Raw genomic sequence first — 24,977 nt, forward strand, 5'->3', positions numbered from 1 at the left:
TCAAACACTGGACTTAACACCTACTGCCTATCACCTCCTCTTCAATGCCTGGCTCCATGCTCTTCTTCCCACAATCCTATACCAAAACTATCCCTTTCACTTGATATCACTGTCTTGCTCTACTTCGTTTGTCATTGATCACTATCCTTTTTCTTATCATAACACTGATATTCCAAATTAGTTCAATGTTGTATTCTGTCCTGTATTGTAACCTTAGGAGGTTTGCCAGTTTCAAATTTGCATTGTCTCTCTAATCCTTTGGCCCTAAAATAACCCAACACACTTGTCCTCTCATAGATATCTAGACGGAGAGCAGCCAGTTGAACTTCAACTGCTGTGTACGCATGTGTGTGTGTGTGTGTGTGAGAGAGAATGAGGCTGTTCCCACAACACACAGCATGTGCTGACTAAATGCAATAAGTGTCAGTTCAAACGGACTAGTGCGGTGAGAATTAAAGTTCTCTGAACTTGAACTCCAATGTCAAAGCTGACGTTTTTCAGCTGGCAGTGTTGAGATCCGCCTCCACTCAACATCTCTTAGACTTTCATTGTGGCCTAACATGAAATGGATTCAGGGCTCCGTTTAAAAGGGCTCTTCTCTTCTCTTCTCTTCTCTTCTCTTCTCTTCTCTTCTCTTCTCTTCTCTTCTCTTCTCTTCTCTGACCTGATTACAGGTTTACTGGCTTGAGGGCGGGATCAACCTGTCACTCAAATTACATCAACAATAGCAAAACATAACCATCCAATCAATTCCTGATCAAGTTTACTCAGAACACTCTGAGTAATAATCAATATGGCATGGTTTTGGACTGTGTGGATCGTGGGAGTGATGTGTCATTTTAGTGTCCCTCATCATTCAGTCTCATTCACACTTCGCCTCTAGGAATCTGGAGTGGAGGACTGATAAGCATAAAAGGTCAGAGGTCAACGGGTGCAAGTTTTTTGCAGATTAGTTTCAAAGTTTAGTTTAGTATAGTTTAGTTTATTTGTTTAGCACATTTAGTACAAGTACAGAACAATGCTAGGAGGGAACGAAGCCAGTCTAGGATTGTGCAGAGTTCCTCTCCTACTCCTATTAACTCATGAGACATGCAGACTAAACATCAAAAAAGAAGAAAAAAACAGAACACACAATAATAATAAAAAAAAACATCAACAAACGATAGGAAGCAATTCAATACAAGCAAGCAATACCTAGAAAAAACTATAAAGGCGTCAAGCTAGCAATAGTAGATTCTTCGAATGCTTTTTAAAAGCTGAATAAGAGGACATTGACATTGACATTGATGGACTTAAATCACTCCAGAGCTTAGGACCTCTATAAGAAATATTTAATTGATGTCTTGTTGTTCGTGTGTATCGTAAAACTTAATTGTTATTGCTATGAGTTTGAAACTAAATTGTTATTGCTATGTGTCACTCTTTATGATTTTGGCCTGAATTAAATGCAGTGATTTCAGACTTTTTAACTGTCTAATTAAATTCAGGGTTGGTTAAAAATGACAAAACAAACTTAATTAGGTGCTAACCTTTAGAAAGGTCTCATAGGTTTGCGAAAGTTTCTGCCTTCTGATCATTTTAATAGCCTAACCAAGCCTTTTAGTGAGCAGGCTTGCACGTGAGAGCACTCAACATCAGTAACATTAAATGTGAGTTTTGAAGCCTGCCTTTTTACAAATGAAAAGGTCACAGTAGCCTACATTTATGGTACAAAAAGTTTATTTAGTAACAGCTTTGTAAACATTTGAGGTAAATGAACATTTACATCAACTTGTTCTTATAAAATTGAATACACAAGGCACTTCTCTTAAGACAGCATCGAAACAGGCTGCTGTTCTGAGCATATGTAGGTGGTTCATTTCCCTGATTGGTCAGAATAATCAGCTCTGCTTGAGAAAATCAGTTCAAGAAATGAGCATTATCTGAGAATAATGGGCTGCAACTAAGTACACTACAAACGGATTGAGATAGGAAAGAGCTGGCTGGCAGGCCAATTCAAATTCAGAATTGATGAAATGCTATAATCCACAATGTTCAAATTTCCTGCGGTCCTTTCAGGCCACCACAACAGTCCTAAAATAAAACATGGGAAACGTGCATATTTCTTATACTCTACAAGTGCTGTTTTATAAATTACATTTGATGTTATTTAAGTGGAATAATACTGCCATCACACAACGACTTTTACCATTAAGACATTTTCCTTTAAGGATCAAAAAATATTTCCTCTTTTCTATCAATGTAAGAATTATTGAACAGTGTTTTTTGCCTAAATGTGCAAATCTTCAACTATTTACTAAAATGTAAACTTTAAGAACCAAAAAATGACAAAATAACACACTTTGGTTTTTGAATACATTAAAACAGCAGAAAATAAATAACATACATCTGTAAATACTGTGATCTGATAAAAGCAAAAGTAATTCTGTCCTAAGGACAAACCTGCACAGTCTGTGTGATGAAGCAATGCACCTCTTTCTATTTCAGGGCTGTCTGTCTCTTTAAATGGATTGCCGAAGTATATAACTGATAATAAAAGCACTGTACATTGTGTTTAAATGGGTCTCAAGAAAAAAATAAATCAGGTTGTGCAGTCATGTTGTTACAGTATGTGTACCGAAGGCATGTTCTATACAACAGCAGTAGTAGTCAGTGAAAATGAGGGCTTCACAGTACCCTGAAACTGGACAAACAAAGAGGAAGAAGAGGAAGAAGAAGAGGGTGGGTTTGGTATGATAACTTAATTTCAGCATAAGACACTTGCAGCATCTTTATGTCCATTTTAAAGTAACTTTTTTTTTGGCAACCACGAACTGACTACAGAAAAGCAATGCTTAGCAATGCTTTTGATGACGTTTTTTTTTAACTCATTCTCAACCAATTGCCTACATTTTTAGAAATAAAAATATCAATATAAAGGATTTCAAATGTCACATGTAATGAGAGTTAGTACTCCTCTCCTCAGATTAACTACTTCAAAAGTGATCATGTATTCCTGATGGCAAGATGGTCATACATATCAAAACTCTCAAATCCAAAAGAGGAGCAGGATGTGAACTTCAGATTATGGGATTGAAAAAAAGAAAAAAAAAAAAGAAATGTGGTCCAGAGAATAAACAAGCTATATGAATTAAAACTGCACCATTCAGTAGTACAACAGTTATCTATATCACTTGCCTCAGTATATGTTAATTTTTTCATGTATGGATGACCTTTTGTCTGTTATGCAGACAAATAACAGACAAATATACCTTTTTTTCTTCCCCAACACTTTGATTTATCTTTAGAGTGAGGAAATGTAGAGACAGATGCTGGAACAACAAAGAGAACATTTTTAAAAATGTTTCAAATGAACTTGACAAATTCAACTGATTTTCTCATTCTAGCATGTTCTATTCCAGGCTTCAAAAATAAATAAAATAAAATATGAGAATTGTCTACTCAATTAAACCATTTTTTTTTTTTTTTTTGGTAACCTGTTTTATTACACTGCAAACATTTTATGTTTGGTGCCTTTGTTTTATCATAAGACTTGGATACAATATTCTTACTAAATTGAACAGATTAAATGGCAATCTTTCAAAGGCCTTGTCAGACTAATTTAAGTGACATTTTTCAGTGAATCACTCCAGATCCTGGTATAACATAACCTGCATCAGGTTGGCTGTTCCATTCAACTACACTAACCAGCATTCAGCAGGCATCTTTCATAATCCCATGGGAGATGATTGAACTCTTTGCGATCTGATTTTACATCGCTCAATGAATGGAATGAACTTTTCCATTCCAGCAATCTGCCTCTCACTTCCTCTTGTTTTTTTTATTTCTCTGTGTTTTTGTCCACAAACCCTGCGCTTTGGGGTGGAGAGCCACTACACCGCCAGATCATTGGGCCTCGCTCTCGCGCTGCTGGCTTTACTAGCCTTGCTCAGTCGTCTAGCGTCAGTGAAAATGACGGGCGGCTCGTGCATCTCCACCGTGGTGGTGACGTGCCCCTCCTCCAGCCTAGTGCTCGAACCACCGCCGGCGGAGGTGGGGGTGTCAGCGAGCTGAGCGGCGTCTTTGGCTTGCCGCCCATTATTGGAAGAGTGAGACGAGGAGGAGGAGGAGGAGGAAGGGGAGGGGGGTGCGGCGTTCATCTCCCGAGTCTGCTGCTCGGTGGCCAGGTTGGCCCAGTTCTGTTCGGCAGCCAACCTGTGGTTGTTGTTGCTGATGTAAAAAGGTGAGGACTCCTTGAGCTCCTCACACAGAGGGTCCATCTTGAACTCAGCCGTGGAGGGTGCCGACACAGGCTGAAGGAACACGCCGCCACACACGGCCACCTCCGTGTAGTCTGGCGGGTACCTGAGGGTAGGAGGCGAAGTTCTGGGAGACTCGGGCTCCGCTTCGTTCGCACCGGGCAGCGACTCGCGCTCGGGCGCGAACTCGTTGGTCATGCCCTGTTTGACCTTCTTCCATCCGAGGTGATATATTTCTAACAAATTCAGCAAAAGGGACACGCAAGCCACCACAAGCATAAATATGATGAAGATGGTCTTTTCCGTGGGCCGGGAAATGAAGCAGTCCACCGTGTTGGGGCAGGGCCACCGCGCACACTTATACAGGGGCCGCAACTGGAAACCATAGAGGAAATACTGACCTAAAATGAACCCCACTTCGAACAGGGTCTTGAAAATTATGTTGAACACATAGGTGCGCAACAAAGCACCTCTAATGCGGATTTTGCCGTGCTCGTCTCTGATTGGCGGCTTCTCCTTTTTGCCACCGCCGCCCCCACCCCGTCCACCAGACTCCCCTCCCCCTCCGTTTCTATACAGGAGTTCTTTCTCCTCCTGAAGCCGGCTAGCCTTTCGCAGCTCCTCCTCACGCTCTTTCCGCTTCTCCTCCATACGAACAATGTGCAGAACATGGCCCAGGTAGATGAGCGTCGGCGTGGACACAAAGATGATTTGGAGAACCCAGAAGCGGATGTGGGAGATGGGGAAGGCCTCGTCGTAGCAGACGTTCTCGCAGCCGGGCTGCTGCGTGTTGCAGGTGAAGTCCGACTGCTCATCGCCCCAGACCTCTTCGGCTGCCGCTCCCAACACTAGAATCCTAAAAATGAAGAGTACCGTCAGCCAGACTTTGCCGATCACGGTCGAGTGTTCCTGTGCATTCTCCAAGAGCCGCCCAAGAAAGCTCCAGTCACCCATGCTTCACGATTTCTAGCCTAGAGAGAAAGTACAGTCTGCAACCGAGAGAGAGAGAGAGAGAAAGATTAAGAGGGGAACAAAGAGGATTCATCAGAACTAGTTAAACTGTTAACAAAATAACATGTTACACTTTACATGATATGGTTAGGATCTTCTTAGTCTAGGCCTGTGATGTTAAGGTATGTTCACACAGGCACAGCTAAAAGTACATAAACCTATAAAAGAAACATGCTCAGCTCATGAACTCACTCAGCATTTCACGGTTCTACATAAGATTCAAACTGTAAGCCCTGATGAAGCACTCGCCAGTCCCTCGCACAAATTCATCAAATGATGTTTGGGAAAATCAAGCAAATCAGCCTTGACAAATATCACATTGACAAAAAAGTTAGAGATAAGACATAAACTTATGGATTTCGTGACCCCTCGCTATTTAACTCTCTAACTGGCTGCTATGAACCTGGCATGCACAGTGTAAGCAAACTTTCTATGGCTCCCTTTCTCTCCAGCCATCACACACACACATACACACTTTTTGAACACACTCAAACACACAGTCTCTTTCTCTCTCACCTGTTCGCTTCACTGCCCAGCAGGCATGTGCTGAGATCGACATTATAATGTTCAAAAACAGCTGAAAGCGTTGACTGGACAGTGATGTGTGAAGAGACCTGATAGAGCCAATTTCAGGACATCAAGGGGGAAAATGCAGTGAAATATGGAGACAATGGTATACCAGGCCACTTTTTAAGTGTTAATCTACACTCATATCATGTCTACATTATTATAATTAATTGTCAGCTAAAACAGTAAAATTCATGATTTCACCCTGTAGGTGTTGTAATTACTTTGAAAAATGGATGAATCCAGAAATGAGTGTCATGATATAACTTAAGGATTTTGATCAGCACAGATTAATCTTTATCATAATAAGTACAAATACACAGCAAGAATGAACAGAACCAGTGTGAGATATTATTGCCACTTGTAAACAAAGACTCCTGAAATAGCAAGAGACAACAGGCAGAAAAAATAAATACATTTTACTTACTAAAATTATGTTGTATTGAGGGCGGCAAATCCATCGACTAAGGTTTTATACCAAGTCTATGACCCTGAAAGAGAAGGTGCAAGTTACATTATAATAATTATAATAATAATAAACTTTTATCTGTAATTATTTAAAAAAAAAATTTTTTTTAGATAACTTTATATAACAGCAAATTGAATTTTTATGTTAAAAAAAAACACATTTAATTTATTTATTAAGATTATTTAGAAATATTTTTAAATCCTTATATTAGCTCCATAGATAATATAATTGTAGACCTTTTTAAGTCCAGAAATGGATGGTATGAAATGGCTAATAATTTTGATCAAATACACCCCCAAAATATTTGTATTTCTAAGGGAGCTAACATGTTCATTACAGATATTACAGGTTTTTTTTATTTAATTTTTTTGTAATGATCATGATATTTATCGTCTTTGATCTATCTGCTAAGCATTGGATTACAAACTGCTGCTGTCAATTAACGTATGATAGTAATAATCCATTTAGGTCAATATCAATAATATGTCAGTTAGAGAGGCAAGTTTTCTATTCTTTGCACTGATTATGCGCTCATACCGGTCATCTCAAACAACAGATGGTTTCTTGAAATGTGTCTAAATCATGGTAGCTGTTAGATTGGAGTCAAAGTTGCAACTCGAGAAAAATAACATAAATTAATATGGGATGTAAAACGATAAAATATTGCGTACATCTAACTTAAAGCATACCTTGACAAGTAGGCAAACTTATCTAAAGAAAGCAATATCCAGCGGCCACTGGTGCCACAGTTTGAGTGCGTTGGAAGCATACAGACCTCCCAAAGGCAGCAGGAGCCCTCCCCGCTCCCCCCGTTCCCAAATCCTGGCAGCACTGCCAGCTTACCAAACTCTTTTGAAAGTGGCCGGTCAACTTATTAATTCACAAATGTTCTTCAAACATAGACCCGTGGCCAAAATCTCGTAGAACACCTAGTTATTCATGGCAAATCGAGTGTGGAGACGGGGTCTCACCAAGCGCAGCTGTCTCCCGTTCCCAGCCATCGCTACCGTCACTTTGAGTGGTCATGCAAGAGTGCTGCGTTCAGAAGTCATCGACCAGTCAGCGCGCACGCCACGCCCCTGTCAACTGGGGTAAACTCATCGCCCCAACTTAACTAGCCTATAGCCTACTTGAACACGATTTTATTCAGGTCTATACGGTGAAGAAAGATGCTTTATTTTACTTTATACCACAGAATATTGTCATAAACTAATGATAATAAAAAATGATTAATGTAGGTATAATAATAATTAAAAAATGATTAGGCCTAATAAACTTAACAGTAGCCTAATATCATTGAGCAAGATGAAAACAAAAAAGACGTTTTTATTGTTGTTTCACTACGCGTTCAATGCGTTGATTGGTAATACTCGAACGTTGATTCTGTGTTTGTTTCTGTGGAACTATTCGTTGGCGGAGTGAAATTATCAACAATAAAAAAATGTACAATTAATAGCTAGTTAGCTTTTAAAATCAAATAAAATCACCTGCGTCCGAATTAAAGCTGTGCGAATGCTCTCAGAGGGCTACAACTGCATTGTGTAATAATTAGTGCTTGTTTATTCTCCACTAAAGATAGAGGCTACAGGGGCCCAAAGTGTGGAATGTTGAAACATTAGTATAGGCTAATTAAAGCAATCACTGAAAGCTGGTTTGTGGAAGTAAACTGGTAAAAAGATAAAAAATTAGTCTCCAGTCCAAAATTCTGGAATTTGTGTAAGCTGCATGGGAAAGTATCCAGTCATGCTAGCAGGCCTTGCCTAAAATTGGTAATGCGCCACCCTCTATTGGTTTTCCCGAGAGAATCCACCAGTGAGAATCACAAAACTGACAAACACATCAAACATTTAAAATTTAGTTTTTTTATTAATATATTCTTATAAAAGTTAAGTTTTTAGCCAAAATTACGAAGAAACGTATTTGTTTGACACCAATAAAAAGTAGGCTATTTCAGCTTGGGTAAACAGCAGAAGATTCCATCAATAAACCTAGCTGTGGAAACTATTCCAGCGGTTAAATCACAGCATTAAAAACAAAACTGTTCACCGCTGACTTGTAGTCCTACTCAGAGGAGAAAAACTAAATGTAAGATTATAACATGACAGTCGACGAAGCGCGAATCTAGGTGCGCGCTCAGAGTCAGCGCTCTCCTGTCAACGGGTAGACTGACTGAAATGTGTCACAGAGTACGTGGCGCGCGACTAGCCTAAACATTGTCATGCACGCGACTACAGTTTATTTGGTCTCAACTTAAATAATAAGTCACTGCTGTAAGTTGATGACTCCTACTGGGTATTTCAATGCAAGGATATGCAAAAAAAAAAAAAAAATATATACAAAAAAAAAAAACATAAGCCCCCCTCAGTTCTCTACATTATAGCTACCACCAGTCTAAAACTGCTGATGGGTGGGTTTTATTAAAATAATAATAATAACAAGTAAACAAAGCAAAATTCAATCATGTAAAAGTCCAAATAAAGAGAAGCATGTGCAATACAAAGTGAATGATCCCTCACAAACAGGACACTCAATTTTGTGCAAAGGTCACTGAACTTAATTTATGTTGTTTGACCACTAGGAGTCACTCTTGGGCTTTTCTAATGCCATTATTAGAGTACTGAGGCTACAGAGCAATGTGGAAAATAAAATTCAACAACCCCAACATTTTTGCAGTTAATGCAGTGTACTCCTTAATTGTATTTTGGGTAGGGTACAAATGTCAGCTTTTAAATGAACCATGCTTGACCATGCTCTCAGGGTAACTTGTCAGAAACCAACAACAAATCACATACTGTTAAAACACTGTAACATGCCTATTCTCATGCATGATGGAATTGAGTCACTTGATGTATAGGGATAATCTTAAAGAGTCTTATTGGTCGAGGAGTCTGAAGAGGATGACAGCAACTTTGTGTTCTTTTCGTTCTGTAAGAGCGCCTTTTCTGTGGACATTTTATCTTGGTGTACAAAGGCGCGCCTCCTCTTGGTTCTGGCCGAGCACCTCAGCAATGCCTTGACAATCAAGTAGCTCAGTTCAGCCACATTGAGCACAATGCAGATGGCAGAAGATCCCACCATGAAAATGGTGAAGACCGTCTTCTCTGTTGGCCGTGAGATAAAGCAGTCAACTTTATTGGGACAGGGCCACTGCTCACACTTCACAAGACGTGCCATCTGAAACCCATCGTAGACATAATACAATGCGTACATGAATCCGGCCTCGAAAAGGAGCCGGAAGAACAGGCTTGAAGTGTAGGTCCACCACAGCGGCCCAGTGATGGGAAGACGCCTCTTCTTCAGGCTCTCCAGGTCATCCCCTTTGGCACTGCCAGCACGGTTTGCCAAAATGCCTTTCTTTACGTTGCGTTTGCGGTACGCCACATGCATAGCCACCAGCAAAGCCGGCGTAGACACGAAGATGAGCTGGAGGCACCAGAAACGGATATGCGAGACTGGAAAGAAGTGGTCGTAGCAGACGTTTTTGCAGCCGGGCTGTTGTGTGTTACAGGTGAAGTCAGACTGCTCATCTCCCCAGACCGTCTCGGCTGCTATTACAAGGATGCTAATGCGGAAGATGAAGAGGACAGACAGCCAGATCTTTCCCAAGCTGGTGGAGTGTTTATTCACTCCTCCCAGCTGGGCATAAAGTGCTCCCCAACTCATCCTGTCAACTGTTGCTGTCAGATCCTAATTAAAAAGAAAGAGAGGAATTTGAATTAGCAACTATAAAAAGGCCAACTTTAAATCATTTCACTATTTGTTTAGGCATGCAAACTGGAGTTGTTTTTAATAGCTTTTAAAAAAAAGACACTAAATAAACTTTACATATTGTTCACACAGTTTTATTGACAAGTTTTCTGTTAACTTTGGAGTTCAAAATTACATTTTGGATGATAAAAACACTCACCGACAAATAAAAAAACAATGAGAATCTAGGACACATATTTTTTTTAATAATTTGTAAACACTTTTTTGTGTGTAAAATGTAGGTCTGCTGCATATTCACTAATTCCAAAAAGACTCAACATACTGAATTGAAAATAGCCTACTTTTATTAACATTTGCTTATTTAATAACATGAATACAATACTTTATTAATTAGCCCAACACATACTACATTCCGTTCAAAATAAAAGTTCTCACACATTTGGTAACATTTGTTTTATGGTCAAGCTTAAAAGGATATTTCACCCAGAAATTAAAATTCTGTCATTTACTTCCCCTCAAGTTGTTCCAAACCTGTATAAATGTCTTTGTTTCGCTGCACAACTGCAGATATTTTGAAGAATGTTGGTAATCAAACAGTTGTGGGACCCCATTGACTTATATATAGTCAACTGTTTAGTTACCAATTATCTTCTTTTGTGCTCAGCAGAAGAAAGAAACTTGAGGGTGAGTAAATGATGACACTGACAGGATAGAAAACTATCCATTTGACGCGTCAAAGTTATCACATAAAATGTGAAAAATAACAGTGAGAATTATGGCAGTTTCACAAAAATGTACCTGTTAGAAACAAGCTGATTCAGACCAAATCCATGATAAATATCCGTCCAGGTGAGTAAAAATGAGTAAATTGAGTTGCGGAGTGTCTTGTAGGCTAGTCTTGAGAGTGAGATGAAGTGATTGACTGAGGACATCGAGCGCATATTTAGTGTTCTCTCTCTCTCTCTCTCTCTCTCTCTCTCTCTCTCTCTCTCTCTCTCTCTCTCTCTCTCTCTCTCTCTCTCTCTCTCTCTCGGAGAGATGCACCTGACGTCGGGCGGAGCCACCGCATTCATTGGATGCTTCTTGAGCTTACAAGAGACAAAAGTAGAATTCTCAATTTCCACGGAATGCGTCACGCGCTTGCACAGCTCAAACTGAGGCGCTACTTGCAGATGTGCAATTATCCTCCGCGGCCAGTTTAGAAACTTTCACACGGTAAAGGTTTATATTTCAGGTCATGCGTAAACAACCTATAATCGTATACAAATTGCTGTTTAAATGCAGACGAACGTTCAGTGGCCATAACGTAACTTTTCTTTGCCGGTAAATTAGGCCTACTTTTAGTTTTAAATAATATGTACACAGAAATAAAAATTCACTTTAGCTTGGAATTGCTTTAAATGTTTACAAAAGGTGGTTCAAATTATTGAACACTGCTAAAAATATATTTGTACCATAAATAAATTGTCTTACACTTTGACAACAGTCTTTTGTTAGTTCTGGGAAAAGTTTCTAGCATTGATTTTTGTATACGAGTCTGACACTTGGTTTGACAGGTTATGTAATCCAAATAAATGTCCACATACTGATTTCTAAATGTTGCATGAGGAAAACGCCACTATTTTTAATTGAGTGCATTTCCTAAACACGCACACACACACCATAAAGGACTTGCCAACTGGAGATTGCTTTAATTTTCCCTTTAATTGTGAAATTTTACATCATGAGCAAGAAAGTACTTTAGCTGTATAACAAGTAGGCCTACTTCACAAATCTAAGACTTTTAAATATTGGTAAAATTCAATTCATAATTAAATTAACACTTATGCCATTTCTGAGGTTAGCTTTCGTTTGTCATTTTCGTCTATAATCAGACATATTTTGTTGCCCAGAAAGAAAATATCCAACCAAGGACAACAATGGCTCAGATGATCCAACCACTCCCATTTACGTAGGCTATTATCTTATTGACTAGCCTCATTTCTTTAGCTTAGCCAGTCCCATTAGCAGTTGATCTCTCCTCTCTCTCCTCGCTGTGAGGTGCTCCTGCTCACTAGGGATCAGCTCACAGACCTCCTAAAAAGGTGAACAAATCTTTATTTTAGTTTACGATGATTTACAAAAAAATAAAATAAAAATGGTTTGTTATTTGTAACATCTGTCTGTTAACAACTGACTTTAGGTTTTCCATACAACAAAATAATTTTAATATTGCATACTTTTATAATTCTAGCTGCTGGCTCTCCAGAAAAGTCTGGAACAGGCCCAAAAGTAGTAAGAACCCTCTTCATGCCATCACTATAGCGCTGGAGATAGTCTTCCATACCTGGACAGACAAAATACATGGTAAGAATTAAATAAAGATTTTATTTTACAAGGTTTTACATTTCACCAATACAGTAAAATCATAGTAGACTATAAAAAAATCGAATATGATCAGACTCTAAAAACGACTTATTACAGAAAGTGTTTTGATCTATTTTAATTCATTTAAAAAAAAAATGTAAACCATGCAACAAAATTCATATTTAGTATATTCAAACACTGCTAGTCATTTTGAATATCTTTGCCACTAAAGGGAAAGACTGCATATTCAACTTGGGAATTGAGTCCAAAATGACTCGGCAAATAGATGTTTTCTAGAGTCTTCAAGCATGAATTGAGTAGCTCCTCATTTGAAGGGCATGAGTGCTTTTAGAAGGGCTCTCAGCAGATAAGACGTGCACCAGTGAAAGTTCAGCCACAGTTCTTCCCTTACAGATTCCAAGAACCTGTGCCATTACAGCGAAGGAAGAAACAAGGGCGAAACTCTGAATACAGGGGGCTTTATCACCAAAGTGAGAGTAGCACCTCACTCACAGTACATGCAGGCAGGGCTGAGGATAATAATTCATCTGTCTGTCATCATCAAATGTTAGTACTGATGTCACATGGCAAAGCACGTGACATGGGGGGAGCAGGGTCATCCTACAGATTTCACATTGCCTTCTGATTTTCACCGTGAACACGAGATCTCTTCGAAACGCATGCCCATTTACACACATTTGAACTTTCACATTTGTTTTTCACCAATTCGCTCTCTCTCACACACTTATTAAAGTCATGTGAGTTTGATAATTGACAAGAGCAACAGGTTTTCACACACTGCTTTTTCACTGCCACAAGCACCACAGCAATTTCTTTTCCATGCATGACGAAAACAAAAACGTCTCAGTGCTTAAATACAAAAGTTTCATTATGCCATTTAAACAAAAATCCATGGGTTAACTTGCCTTCTGGTGCGTTGAGATGCATGGTTTCAATGGGACCTATAAAAGCGTAGCGCATGCCCAGGCCCTCAGACATCACCAGATCAATGTCCTTCACTGAGATCACTCCATCCTGCATAAGAAGAAAGAGAAGTTCATTTGGCAGCTTGCTCTGTATTATACACTTGGATGAAAGACAATGTTTCTAAAAGTGGTTTACTGATGTTCTGATCTTCTAATCCTAAAATTACAGCTTCCTGCTTAGTAGTTTGCCCAGCCAACAAGGTTTGGTCCACCTGACTGAGAGGAAAACGGAGGTCTCCCCCCCCCCCCCATCCTCTTTTTTGTCCCATCTAAAGATTACTAAAGCCGCTCCCAATGTATTGAGTTTCTCTTATCATTTAACTCGGTGTCCTCTGAACAATGGGATGGTATGGCAGAGGGAAGTAAGAGTAGTTGTGCCAAGCTTTGGACCCACTTTGGACTCAAATTACCTGTGGCCACAGATACCTGTTGCCTGACTATGCTGAAATCAAAGCTTGGATACAGAACGGGCAGTGGGGGACAAGTTTAGGAGGGGACAGGGTGGTCTTTGTTCATTTCCTGCACGCAACAACGAGGCCGTTATCTCTGTGTCGCCAGGCGGCGGACTGGCTGGGGAAACCGTGAAAGAGGCCTTTCCTGTACACGGTAATCAACAGGGGCAGCCATTAACTTTCCCAGGTGCTCTACTTTCCAGAGCTGGCTCTCTCTCAAAAGGGCCGCCTGAACTCTGAGACTCATGAGTGGATTTGAGCTACAAATCTTGTGTGTAGTGCAATGTCCCAACTTTAAATGTTCCTTACTATAAAAAACAAAAACTCACCTCTGTATGAACACACAAACAATGAAAGAGGCAAATCCATGAAAACACAAAATCTTCAGAACGTCACTTTAAAAATGGTGAAAGGCTTGCAGAAAGCTTAGTGTTGTTATAAACAGATTTTTTTTTTTCCCGCGTCTGTGGGCACAGTTCTAAGGCCAATTCACACTGCACTGACAGACGACGACCAACCGGACAATCAGAGCAGACTACATGTTTATTCGACGAAAACAAGCTCCGAAAGACACCAATAAACACAGACAGGGCTGATCCGAGAAAACCAGACAGTGTCTGTTGGCGCTGTGTGAATTAGACTTTAAACTCTGGTTAGATATTTTGGGAAAAAATAACAAAACAAAACTTTATTAATCCCTGCTATTTAACCATTAATAATCACTGGTTCTGTCACTTCTTTTTTTTCTTCTGAAAACAGTGATCAATTCCTTAGTCTACTCCATATTCAATTTTAGGAAATTTTCATCACACCATCTAACAAATAACTCAACCTCTCTTCTATAGTCCACATCGTTGCCTTAATTAAACCAACAAGGGCAGTATCATCCGAAAACTTTTGTATACAACATGAATTTTGAGTGTGACTGTAGTCAGCTGTATACAATGAAAAGGTGATAAAACTGTGCTTTGAGAGGCTCCTGTTTTAGTTAAAATAATGTCAGACATTTTATCACACAACCTAACAAACTGGGGTCGACTCGACGTATAAGATAATTCAATACCCACATAATAGTTATACTATGTAGGTTACAACAAAGCAATTTATCAGCAGGTTGAATTGGGTTAAAGGCACTAGGAAAATAAAAAACCCAATCCTAACAGAACTAGAAGCTTTTTCCAAGTGAATTATGCAACATAAAAAGTATGGCATCATCTACTCCCACACCTTTTTGATATGCAAATTGCAAACTGTAACAGATCGTGAAAATCTACTGTCTACCCAGATAACCAAGGATAATCATCTCAAAACATTTCATTATTTGTGACGTCAAAGCAATGGCTCTCAAAGTATTTAAACTGCAACCCAGTGAACCCACCATGTTTTGAAATGGGAACAAGACACAATGTTTTCCACATATCTGGTATTTTCGATGAAGACAAAAAAATTAGTGAAAAACTGAGCACAGACTCGCGTGCTGGTTTAACTGGTTCATCAACATGTTTTTTTTTAAAAAAGCTTAACCTTTCAAAAATTCAAAAAGATTCTTTTAAAATTCCTAAAAGCATTTGCAAAACATGGAATTGTCAGTGACAGTAAAACTACACAGTAATGGGAGGGTGTCTAAAGATTTCGGTTCTTATCTAGATATGAACCCATGGATTTATGCCTCAAATGGTGAATGTTAAGAAATTTTCCCTCTGACTGCAAGGAAATCACAAGACTTGTCAAATGTCAAAATTTCTAAAACACACGCTGTAACCTGAACACTGCAAATAAACTAATGAGACATAACACAATAAGCTAAAGCATCTTATTAAATTATCTTTTCAATGACTGCAAAATAATAACACCATGAAAAATAAGAAAAGGAAAATGGTTACAAGGAAGAATACTTAAATGGGGTGTGACGAATGAGATAAATGGGTATATATGCAATACAAATGACATTTACAAATAATGTGACATTTTGTCTTCAGCCTCAAGACTTCCTTCAGCACTGCCTCCATTCAGTGGTTATAAACCTGAAAGCCATAAAGCTGTCATGCATGCCAGTCAAAAAGTACCAGTAAGCATATATTAGCATAACATAAGATTTTCAGTGCTGCCATTTTAAATTGTGAAGCAAAACCAGAATGGAGAGTGTCCTTTATTCGACAAACACATGCATCTGTGACCTGCTTAAAAGAATAGCAAATTTGACACCAACCAACATCAGTACAAGTGGTTCAACTTTTAACCTCTCAAATGTTGGTCAATGTGATTCAGTCACAGGTAAGAACAACACAAGGGCGTTTTTTTTTTCAGTAAGGAACCTCTGTTTTGGCTTTATAAACATTGAGAGCTGGGATTGAAGAACAGACTTTCAAAGAACAATGGACATTTTCATCTCAAAATGTAAATCAAAATCTAGACCATGTCATTTTAAATGTTATATCTAGTTGACTGAAAAACATAAATCCTGTCATTATTTAGTCATTTGACTTTCTTCTGCTTAATATTATTGTATTAAAAAATATCTGTGAAATATCTGTCATTCTGTGAAATATCTTATTCAGAAGACATCATTTAGAAAATCATGCAGGTTTGAAACAACATGAGGGTGAGTAAATGATGATATAAATTTATGATCATGATGATGAATCCTTATAAAAATTTCCTAAGAGATTAATTAGAAGAGATAAATACAATCCTTTGGATAATCAGCGTTACTAATGTAGGATAAGGGTCTTTATCAAGGACCAGACAGGGCCATACTCTCAGTATTCATAAGTACTGCACAGGCAGAAGTATGAGGCCACCGCCTTCTAAACCCTGGGTTTGCCCATTTTAGCTACACCCATTATAGTCAGGGAGCCAAAGTCTCAAAAGCTCAAAAAATAGGTTGAACCTGACATGCTCTGCCAAACTTTTTATTTGTATTTTTTTCTGTTAACTTTGACCCTAAGAACCAATAATTGGAGGGTCTGCTCTGCTGGAAATATTGCAAAAAAAAAAAAAAAAAGTACCCTTTATTTTTTTTATCAGAAATCCACTCACATCCTTCCAAAAATCCATCCAAAATCAGTGGATCTGTGATGATTTCACTACTAGTTGGCAATCAACAGGCTCAGAACTTCAATAGAATTTTAACTACTCTAAAAATTCTTAAAAACATGCTGGATATTTAGCATCATGGCACACTTACACACACACACACACACACACACACACACACACACACACACACACACACACACACCTACACACACACACACCTACACACAGACGATCTTAGCAATTTAAATGAGTTTGAACAACCAACCAATGGTTACCAACAGACTTTGAAGCTGCTCATCATTGTCTGTGATAAGTGACAGTGACTTTAGTGAATACCGGTCTGCCCCTGCGTTTCGGTGAAAGAATGGTAATATGGATATTGTAATTGTAATTAACTGAAAGGATCACGCCAGTCAAGTATATTGCTGATTCCTTATCCCAAATGAATCCCAGTACGCTGTATCTGTACAGAATTTTCGGGCAGTAGTGACTGCTTGAAAAAGTGCTTTATAAATAACCTTTGACCTTGACCTGTAGCAGCAGCATTCATTCTCTACTTAGCTAGCTTAAGCCGTTTTAGATAATTTCCGTGGTTTTTATAAATGGCCATAACTCCTCACAGGTATGGGGTAGAGAATTTTATTTTTAAATGCTCAGAATATTATACTCTACAAGAGGTATGTGTCCAACATATCCATTCTGCTTCAACAAGATGTTGAGAAATTGCGAAAATTTCAACTGGACTTGTTAGGTAAAGAAATAGATTGAGAATAAATTCTGCTACAGGGATACAGGTTCAGATCAATCCGGAGAATTATAGTTAAAAAGTATATATATATGTATATATATATATATATATATATATATATATATATATATATAAAACGTTGGTTGCAATTGAAGTCCAATTTTGAGAAGAAAAATCCATAAATGTTTTTTCTCAAAAAATGTAATTTCTCTTCCAATGAGGAAAGAAAGACATAGATATCTTGGATGGTATTGGGGTGAGTAAATTATTAGGAAATTTCACGATTTCAACAAAATGCCTAACACTCATGTCATTAAGTACTACAAGCTACAACTAAGGTTAGGAACTTAGGATTAACGGTTCTTAAGAGAGATAACTGCATCTCTTTAACTGACCTTTGAAATTTGCAATCATGCATATTAAAACACAATTTGACCACACCTCTTTCACACGATATGTTCACCACATAATTCAGACACAACAACACACATATTAAACATAATTCAATGTAACCCTGACTAATTTTCAGTTTTGTGATGATCCCTCCATAATACACCCTGGACAGAGCAAACTATTTTGCGCTTTTATCTTTAAATGTAAATTACGCGACTGAATAATGAACATTCAGTCGCTCAAAAAAAAAAAAAAAAAAAAAAAAAAAGAAAGAAAGAAAGAGGAAAAAGTTCAAAGTAAGATGCCCATTGTTTGTTGAGGTGCTTTCTTGACTCTGCTTTTTGTTTTTGCTTGAGGGTAGAGCACAAAAGGGCTTGTTTTTTAAAGTGGATCACCTCACTCTACCCCATGTTCATTTGATACACTGTAATACAGGTGTACTGTACAAGCAGGACAAAACTAGCCCAGTGTGAGGAAAGATAAGCTGGCTGTTCTAAAAGTTTCTCAAGAGAAACAAAGAAAAGAGATGCTTTTTTCCTTCTCTCAATCGATCATTTGTAAACAGAGTGTGATAAGACTATGAATGTTGCAATACTCTGTTTTAAGAAATACAATATTCTCTGTTTGTTCCACTAACTTCACTTCCCTTTCGCTCTAATAACAGAGTGTAACTGAAACATACACTCACCTAAAGGATTATTAGGAACACCAAACTAATACTGTATTTGACCCCCTTTCTTCTTCAGAACTGCCTTAATTCTATGTGGCATTGATTCCACAAGGTCCTGAAAGCATTCTTTAGAAATGTTGGCCCATATTGATAGGATAGCATCTTGCAGTTTATGGAGATTTGTGAGATGCACATCCAGGGCTCGAAGCTCCCATTCCACCACATCCCAAAGATGCTCTAATGGGTTGAGATCTGACTCTACCATCTGAATGTCTCAACAGAAATCGAGACTTATCAGACCACGCAACATTTTTAATAGCCATAACTGCAATGTAATTTTGTTCCATGGCTCAACCAACCTGAACCAGCCTCCAGGACTCGGCTATGATGGCATATTGAACACGGTTCAATGCGAAACCATCAATCTCCTTCTTGAGGCGCACAGGTGCCTGTCCGACATCCGTCATCAGAGAGTAAGCAACATCCATTACAGCAGGCAGCGTTTCGGGGTGTGGCACAAGTTCCACCAGACGCACATAGTATGGCGGGTTTACCTGAGAGGTTAAAAACAAGAAGGAAATGACACCAGTATAACCCTGGACACAGACAAGACACTGTACCAATGTGTTTACCAGAGATAGAGATAAGGGCCTACTCTGAAGGTCTCTCTGACTAAAATGCCTGACCACAAATGCTTGGCATTCAGGATTAAACATTCACTAAATGCAGGTGAAGGTGAACTATTAGCCTCACACCGCTTTCAAGGACAACAAGACCAGCAAGGCCTTTCTGCACATGAGATCAGAGTGGAATTTCTATTGAACATGGAAAGAATTAAATTGCTGTAATGCCCCTGTGGGCCTGAAATACTTTACTCCATTCTTCACTACAGGCTGTGAAAAAACAAGCCTATCAGGGCTGACAAGAAAAACCATGTCCATGTAAATAAATGTTTTCATTTACGAGTGTTCGTATTCAGTGTAGGAACATTCATAAATAACAATAATGTTATTAAAGGAATACTTCACCGTTTTTTCCACATTAAACTATGTTATGCTTGGGAGCACTTTGACTCGGCGTAGTAATATCATCACTCGTGAAAAATCCCCTCCCTCTCCAGAGTGATGATATTACTGCACGAGTCCTTGAATATATATGGGCTGAGTTGAAGTGCTCCCAGTCACTTGCTGTGATATTCCACCATACATTTTAGTTATACACTTTACACACTTAGAAAAGTGCAACGTTTTATTTTGTGTCACCATTCTTGGTTGAGTTACACTACTCGTGTAACTGTATTTAAATAGGGAAAACGTGGAGGTGTTTGGTCGCTTCTCTGCTTGGCCCCTATTGAATGAACTGGGCTAAAGCTAAGCTAAGGGCAATTTCATAAGATGATCTATAGGAGGATTTTAGCTGTAGCCATTTTTGACATTTTTTTCTGGATGCATTTTATTTTGTTCAAACTAAAGCATAATGTGTGCGCTAAAACAAACAAAATCTGAACTGAAGTATACACATAAGAAGTGGACTGTAAAATTTTTAATAATAATTTTCATTATTTCTATTTCAATTCCTTTTTTTCATAATCATTTCTTTAAAATTTAATAAAAAAAAAAACAACAACTAACAATAAGATTTGACTCATATTTTCAATGTTTCTTCAACCTAGTGTATGTCTCACATAAAAACTAACCGGATGAGATATGATACATCGAGTTCGGTTCTGGACACGAGAGAACACATTGCTTGGCATCAGGCAGGAAGTGGAGCTGCTGAAAATCACGCTTTCTGGGACTAGATTCTCCACCTCAAGGAAGACGGTCTGCTTTGCTTCCAGATCCTCAAATACACACTCCTTTTTTACAGAAAACACAGATAACAAGAGCAGTTGAGGGTCAACAATATAGCAAAGGCGATGTTATGAAATGTATGTATCACACTGAAGTTGTATCAACAACTTTATAATAAACGCACAGAGCAAAACAGGGGGAAACACAAGAGCAGAAACAATAATTGACATGTATATGAATTTTCATTTTGACATTAAGAATAAGAAGATGTTAGAGGACAATGGTGGGGGAGAATATAATTATAATATGAATTTAATAATTATATTCACATTATTTAATATTATTATATTGAATAATATGAAATGTGTTCATTAGGACAATACCCTTTTTTTAAGAACTATATGGCATCATTAAATGCTGATGTCATAAGAGACAAACAAACAATATGCTGTCAATGTATAGAGTACAAAGACAAGAATGCATGATCAGATACATCACCTTATCCATCTTTAAAGGGTTAGTTCACCAAAAAATTGTGATTCTGTCATTAATTACACATACTCAAGTCGTTCCACACCAGTGGGACCTTTGTTCATCTATGGAACACAAATTAAGGTATTTTTGATCAAATCAGAGAGCTTTCTGTCCCTCTATTGACAGCCAAGACAACTACCACATTCAAGCCCCATAAAGCTTGTGAAGACATCACTAAAAACAACCCATGTGTCTCCAGTGGTTTAACCTCAATTGTATAATATTATTTAGTAAATAAAGCAGTAAATTAATGACAGAATTTTCATTTTTGGGTGAACTAAACCTTTTAATACATGAATAAAGCGTTTGACTAGCAAACAGAAGCTTGGCTCCTAAGTGTTCAATATATTTTAATAATTAAACCTAAGCGCATTTTCAATAGTTAATCACATTAACTCAACTGAGAGAGCCATCATAGAATGCAGCAGTTTCAGAAGTAAAACCACAGACACACACTTCTTCTGGTTCCACGTGCTTTGAACAGTGCCAAATCAATTAAATGTGGAATGATGTGATCTCTTTCTTCTCTATGCATGACATGCTGGTTTCCTTTGTTTCATACATACCCTGATATCTATAAAACAAAAGTAACAAGCATTTCACGTGTATTTATTTATAGTTTATTTGGTAGGGACAGAAACAGAAACAGATAATGTACTGTAGATTATCTTCTCGAAGCAATCCCATGTCAGTATCATGGTGTTTATAGCCAAGGTTAATTCACATTAAATATTACATTAGATGGATAAATGAAAAAAGTGTAGAGAAGAATGTTATCACATTATGTTGATCCAATCCATAATTCCACATTTAATTGTTTTGTCACAGTGCAAAGCACGTCAAATGCTTTATGATATTTATCTGTTTTCTCGTGTCATTTTTTGGTTAAAAAAATGAAGTAAATCTACCAAAACTATACCTGGACAAAGAAAGCTCCCTCCAGGGCCTGCTGCAAGTCATCATGACTGCTGAGTAGACTCAACTGCTCTGCAGCGCTGAGATTTCCTCTTAGCATTTTGGCTTGCTGAAGCTCCTCAATCTGTTTCCTGCTCACAAACAAAACACAATATTCAGCAAAAAATTCAACAAAATGTGTACAAAATTTGGCAAAATACCTACCGTGTCCAAAACAGTGTTTCAGTCATTGTATTGATAAGATAACTGTTGCAGATAAAGATGTGTTGTTGTCTAATGTAAATTATGCCTTTCAGAGAACTCTTATATTTGCTCCTAATTAACTGAAGCAACTCTGCGAGCATTATAGAATATATAGATTATTTGTGTGCTGTAATCTGTCATTACTGCATTAAGTCAGGGCATCTAGACTAGAGATTCATATCTAGGAGACAGAAAGCTCTACAACTCCCTCTGGTGACAGAAGTGATGAATCAAGCAAGAGAGTTTGTTAAAGGAACACGCCGACTTTTTGGGAGTTTAGCTCATTCACCGTATCCCCCAGAGTTAGATCAGTCCATACATAACCTTTTCTCTGTGCATGCTGTAACTCTAACTGACGCACCCACCGCTAGCCTAGCTTAGCACAAGTATATGGCTCCATCTAGCATACTTCTTCCAATAAGTGACAAAATAACACCAACATTTTCTATTTATAATATATGTTGTGATTTGTATAGTCACAGTGTGTACAAATAACAAGGTCATATGAGACACAGGCATATTTTAACCGTATACATACTGGGAACTATATTCTCAGAAAGCGAAGCACTGCTATTTGGGCTAATCACTCCACCCAAGTAGCAGTGCTTGGCGTTATTTTGTCACTTATTGTAAGCAGTAATGCTAGCTGGAGCCATTTACTTCCAGTCTTTGTGCTAAGCTAGGCTAGCGGTGGGTGCGTCAAACAGAGTTAAAGGGTTAGGCCCAGACACACTGGCTGAGTGGCATGAGCGTGGCGTTTCTGTTGCGTGTCAGCTATATGGCAGCTGCGTTGCGTTTTTTGTGTCTTTGCACACGTGTCTGACGCGGCACTGATACTGCTAGGTGACGTACAGGGAGGACGTATTGTGGAAGCTCTATATTCATGTTAAACATAAATATAAAGCCTACTGATAAAGATAAACACTGTCAGCAGTATTGACAGCAAAATAGACTACAGAATATTTTGTTCTGTATTGACAGGTGCAAATGAAATATTTGAAAATTGATCATTACTTATTTTTAAATTCTATTTATATCTGAATTTATGTCAAAACCTAGATTTTCAACCATCAAAATTTAATTTATTAATATCTATTTGTGTACAAAATAACATGTAAACATCTTTTCCAATTCTAGTTTGCCTGGAAACGAAATTAAAAAATAAATAAAAAATGTACATGCCATGCAGCCCGTGTGTCTCCAGCCTTAGTTCACCCCAAAATGAAAATTCTGTCAGAAATTACTCACCTTCATGTTGTTCCAACCCTGTAAGACTATTTTTGATTAAATCTGAGAGCTGGATCACTCCTCCATAGGCCTCCATAGTTATGAAAGACATCGGTAAAATAGTTCAAATAATTATTTCCTTCTCTGTGGGCCTTGAGATTTCATGTAGTGATATTGCGCAAAGCTTCTGTGTTGCACATCATACGTAGGCTCACTATTGGCCGATGCTGGCCATATGTAGTTTCACTACGTGAAATGTCGAGGCCAACAGAGAAGCAAATGAATAGTTGAATAAAGTCGTTATTTTTGTTTGTTTCTTGCATACAAAAAGTATTCTTGTCGCTTGATAAACTTAAGATTGAGCCACGATGTCTTTCATAACTTTTGGGCCGGCCAGTTTCGATCGCTTAAGAAGCCTATGTAGGAGTGATTCAGCTCTCAGATTTAATCAAAAATATCTTAATTTGTTTTTTTAAAAGACTTCCATAAAAAAAAAAAAACAAACTATGGATGTCAATGGCTACCATCAACTGTCTGGTTAACAACATTCTTTAAAATGTCTTCTTCTTCAACAGAAGAAAGAAACTACAGGTTTGGAACAACATGGGGGAGAGTAAATTATGACAAAATTTTCATTTTTGGGTTAACTTACCCTTTAAATATATATGGGCCGATAGTAACAAAACTTTAATTTGTGCATACTTTAATTTTTTTTTTTTTTTTTAAACACATTATGTATGAACATTTGACATTTAGTCTATAGCTCCTCTGAGCATTGGATTTTATAGTTAGTGCCTTCAAAATGGGTCACAAACTTGCACTGACAAAAGTTGAGCAATGAATTTGGGTCAATAAGTCATTTTGACTGATGGGTCAATAGTTAAAGTTTCTTTCCTGTTTTCCACTGACCTGATCTCTGTGATGGCGCCTGATGCTTGTCCTGGTTTGTTGTCATAGATCTTGACCTTGTATCCTCCACTCAGGAACACCATGGCCCAGGAGCGGCCAATCAGGCCACTTTATTATACAGGAAGAAGAGACAGCATTGTAAAAAAGTCAAATACAAATATAGGTCAAGATTAGTGAAAATCAATGCATTATCTATATCCCAGAATGAGGAACATCTCTGATATTACTTCAATAGGAACTTCAATTTTGCAAGGACTTTTAGTGCATGACAAACATGAATTCACAGATTTAATGGCTTTGATGCATGCAAATCCAGCCAAAATAAGCTTCTTCTTTTTTTGCACAAAGCAAATCTACCCCAAAATATGTCAAATGAGCGCAAAAACGAGTTACCTGCTATTTTCAGTTTGATCGTTCAATATTGCACTTAATTTTTCAGACGCACTATTCTGATATGGAGAATAAATACAGTATAATTTATATACATAAACACCATAATAGTAGAGTTCAAAGACCACTCATCTAATCTGTTACTATCATGTCTGCTCAATTTGACAGATCGACAGGTTAACTCTCACCTTCCGACAACAGTAATGATCTTTCCTTTTAATGAACTCATCGCAGTCTCGTTTGCAGAAATGAAGTTTAACTCAAGCGGCTACTTTCCAAAAGCCCCAAATCACCAGACTTCAGGTGATCATGTGTCCGTCTGCACGAAAGAAAGGCGGA

The 24,977-nt window shown here is 38.1% G+C and overlaps 3 protein-coding genes across 3 annotated transcripts; all 3 read right to left on the bottom strand.

Annotated features, from left to right (window-relative positions):
* Positions 1-1,713: 1,713 nt before the first annotated feature.
* Positions 1,714-7,298, bottom strand: gja3 (gap junction protein, alpha 3). Its single transcript, XM_039656073.2, has 3 exons — positions 6,975-7,298; positions 6,244-6,307; positions 1,714-5,227 (listed from the first exon to the last, which is right to left on the bottom strand). The coding sequence occupies exon 3, from the start codon at positions 5,190-5,192 to the stop codon at positions 3,873-3,875; it is 1,320 nt and encodes a 439-aa protein (XP_039512007.2). The 5' UTR covers positions 5,193-5,227; positions 6,244-6,307; positions 6,975-7,298; the 3' UTR covers positions 1,714-3,872.
* An 840-nt stretch (positions 7,299-8,138) lies between these two features.
* gjb8 (gap junction protein beta 8) lies at positions 8,139-11,517 on the bottom strand. Its single transcript, XM_039655802.2, has 2 exons — positions 10,792-11,517; positions 8,139-9,972 (listed from the first exon to the last, which is right to left on the bottom strand). Exon 2 carries the CDS (start codon positions 9,946-9,948, stop codon positions 9,148-9,150), a length of 801 nt encoding a protein of 266 aa, XP_039511736.1. The 5' UTR covers positions 9,949-9,972; positions 10,792-11,517; the 3' UTR covers positions 8,139-9,147.
* Positions 11,518-11,661: 144 nt separating this feature from the next.
* On the bottom strand, positions 11,662-24,968 carry cryl1 (crystallin, lambda 1). Its single transcript, XM_039655801.2, has 8 exons — positions 24,827-24,968; positions 24,249-24,356; positions 21,874-22,000; positions 20,324-20,485; positions 18,987-19,181; positions 13,266-13,374; positions 12,213-12,319; positions 11,662-12,069 (listed from the first exon to the last, which is right to left on the bottom strand). Exons 1-8 carry the CDS (start codon positions 24,865-24,867, stop codon positions 11,971-11,973), a joined length of 948 nt encoding a protein of 315 aa, XP_039511735.1. The 5' UTR covers positions 24,868-24,968; the 3' UTR covers positions 11,662-11,970.
* Positions 24,969-24,977: the final 9 nt, after the last annotated feature.

This window comes from Pimephales promelas, chromosome 7 (genome assembly GCF_988280905.1).
Source record: "Pimephales promelas chromosome 7, fPimPro1.hap1.1, whole genome shotgun sequence".
NCBI lineage: Eukaryota > Metazoa > Chordata > Actinopteri > Cypriniformes > Leuciscidae > Pimephales > Pimephales promelas.

What these genes read in the sequence shown, in the direction of transcription:
- gjb8 (XM_039655802.2), bottom strand. Translation starts at nt 9,948, where the DNA reads ATGAGTTGGGGAGCACTTTATGCCCAGCTGGGAGGAGTGAATAAACAC.
- cryl1 (XM_039655801.2), bottom strand. Translation starts at nt 24,867, where the DNA reads ATGAGTTCATTAAAAGGAAAGATCATTACTGTTGTCGGAAG. An exon ending in GATGTATCATATCTCATCCG is followed by an intron (nt 19,182 to 20,323) that starts GTTAGTTTTTAT and finishes TTAACCTCTCAG; the next exon opens with GTAAACCCGCCATACTATGT. An exon ending in CAGCAGCTAGAATTATAAAA is followed by an intron (nt 12,070 to 12,212) that starts GTATGCAATATT and finishes TCACCTTTTTAG; the next exon opens with GAGGTCTGTGAGCTGATCCC.
- gja3 (XM_039656073.2), bottom strand. Translation starts at nt 5,192, where the DNA reads ATGGGTGACTGGAGCTTTCTTGGGCGGCTCTTGGAGAATGCACAGGAA.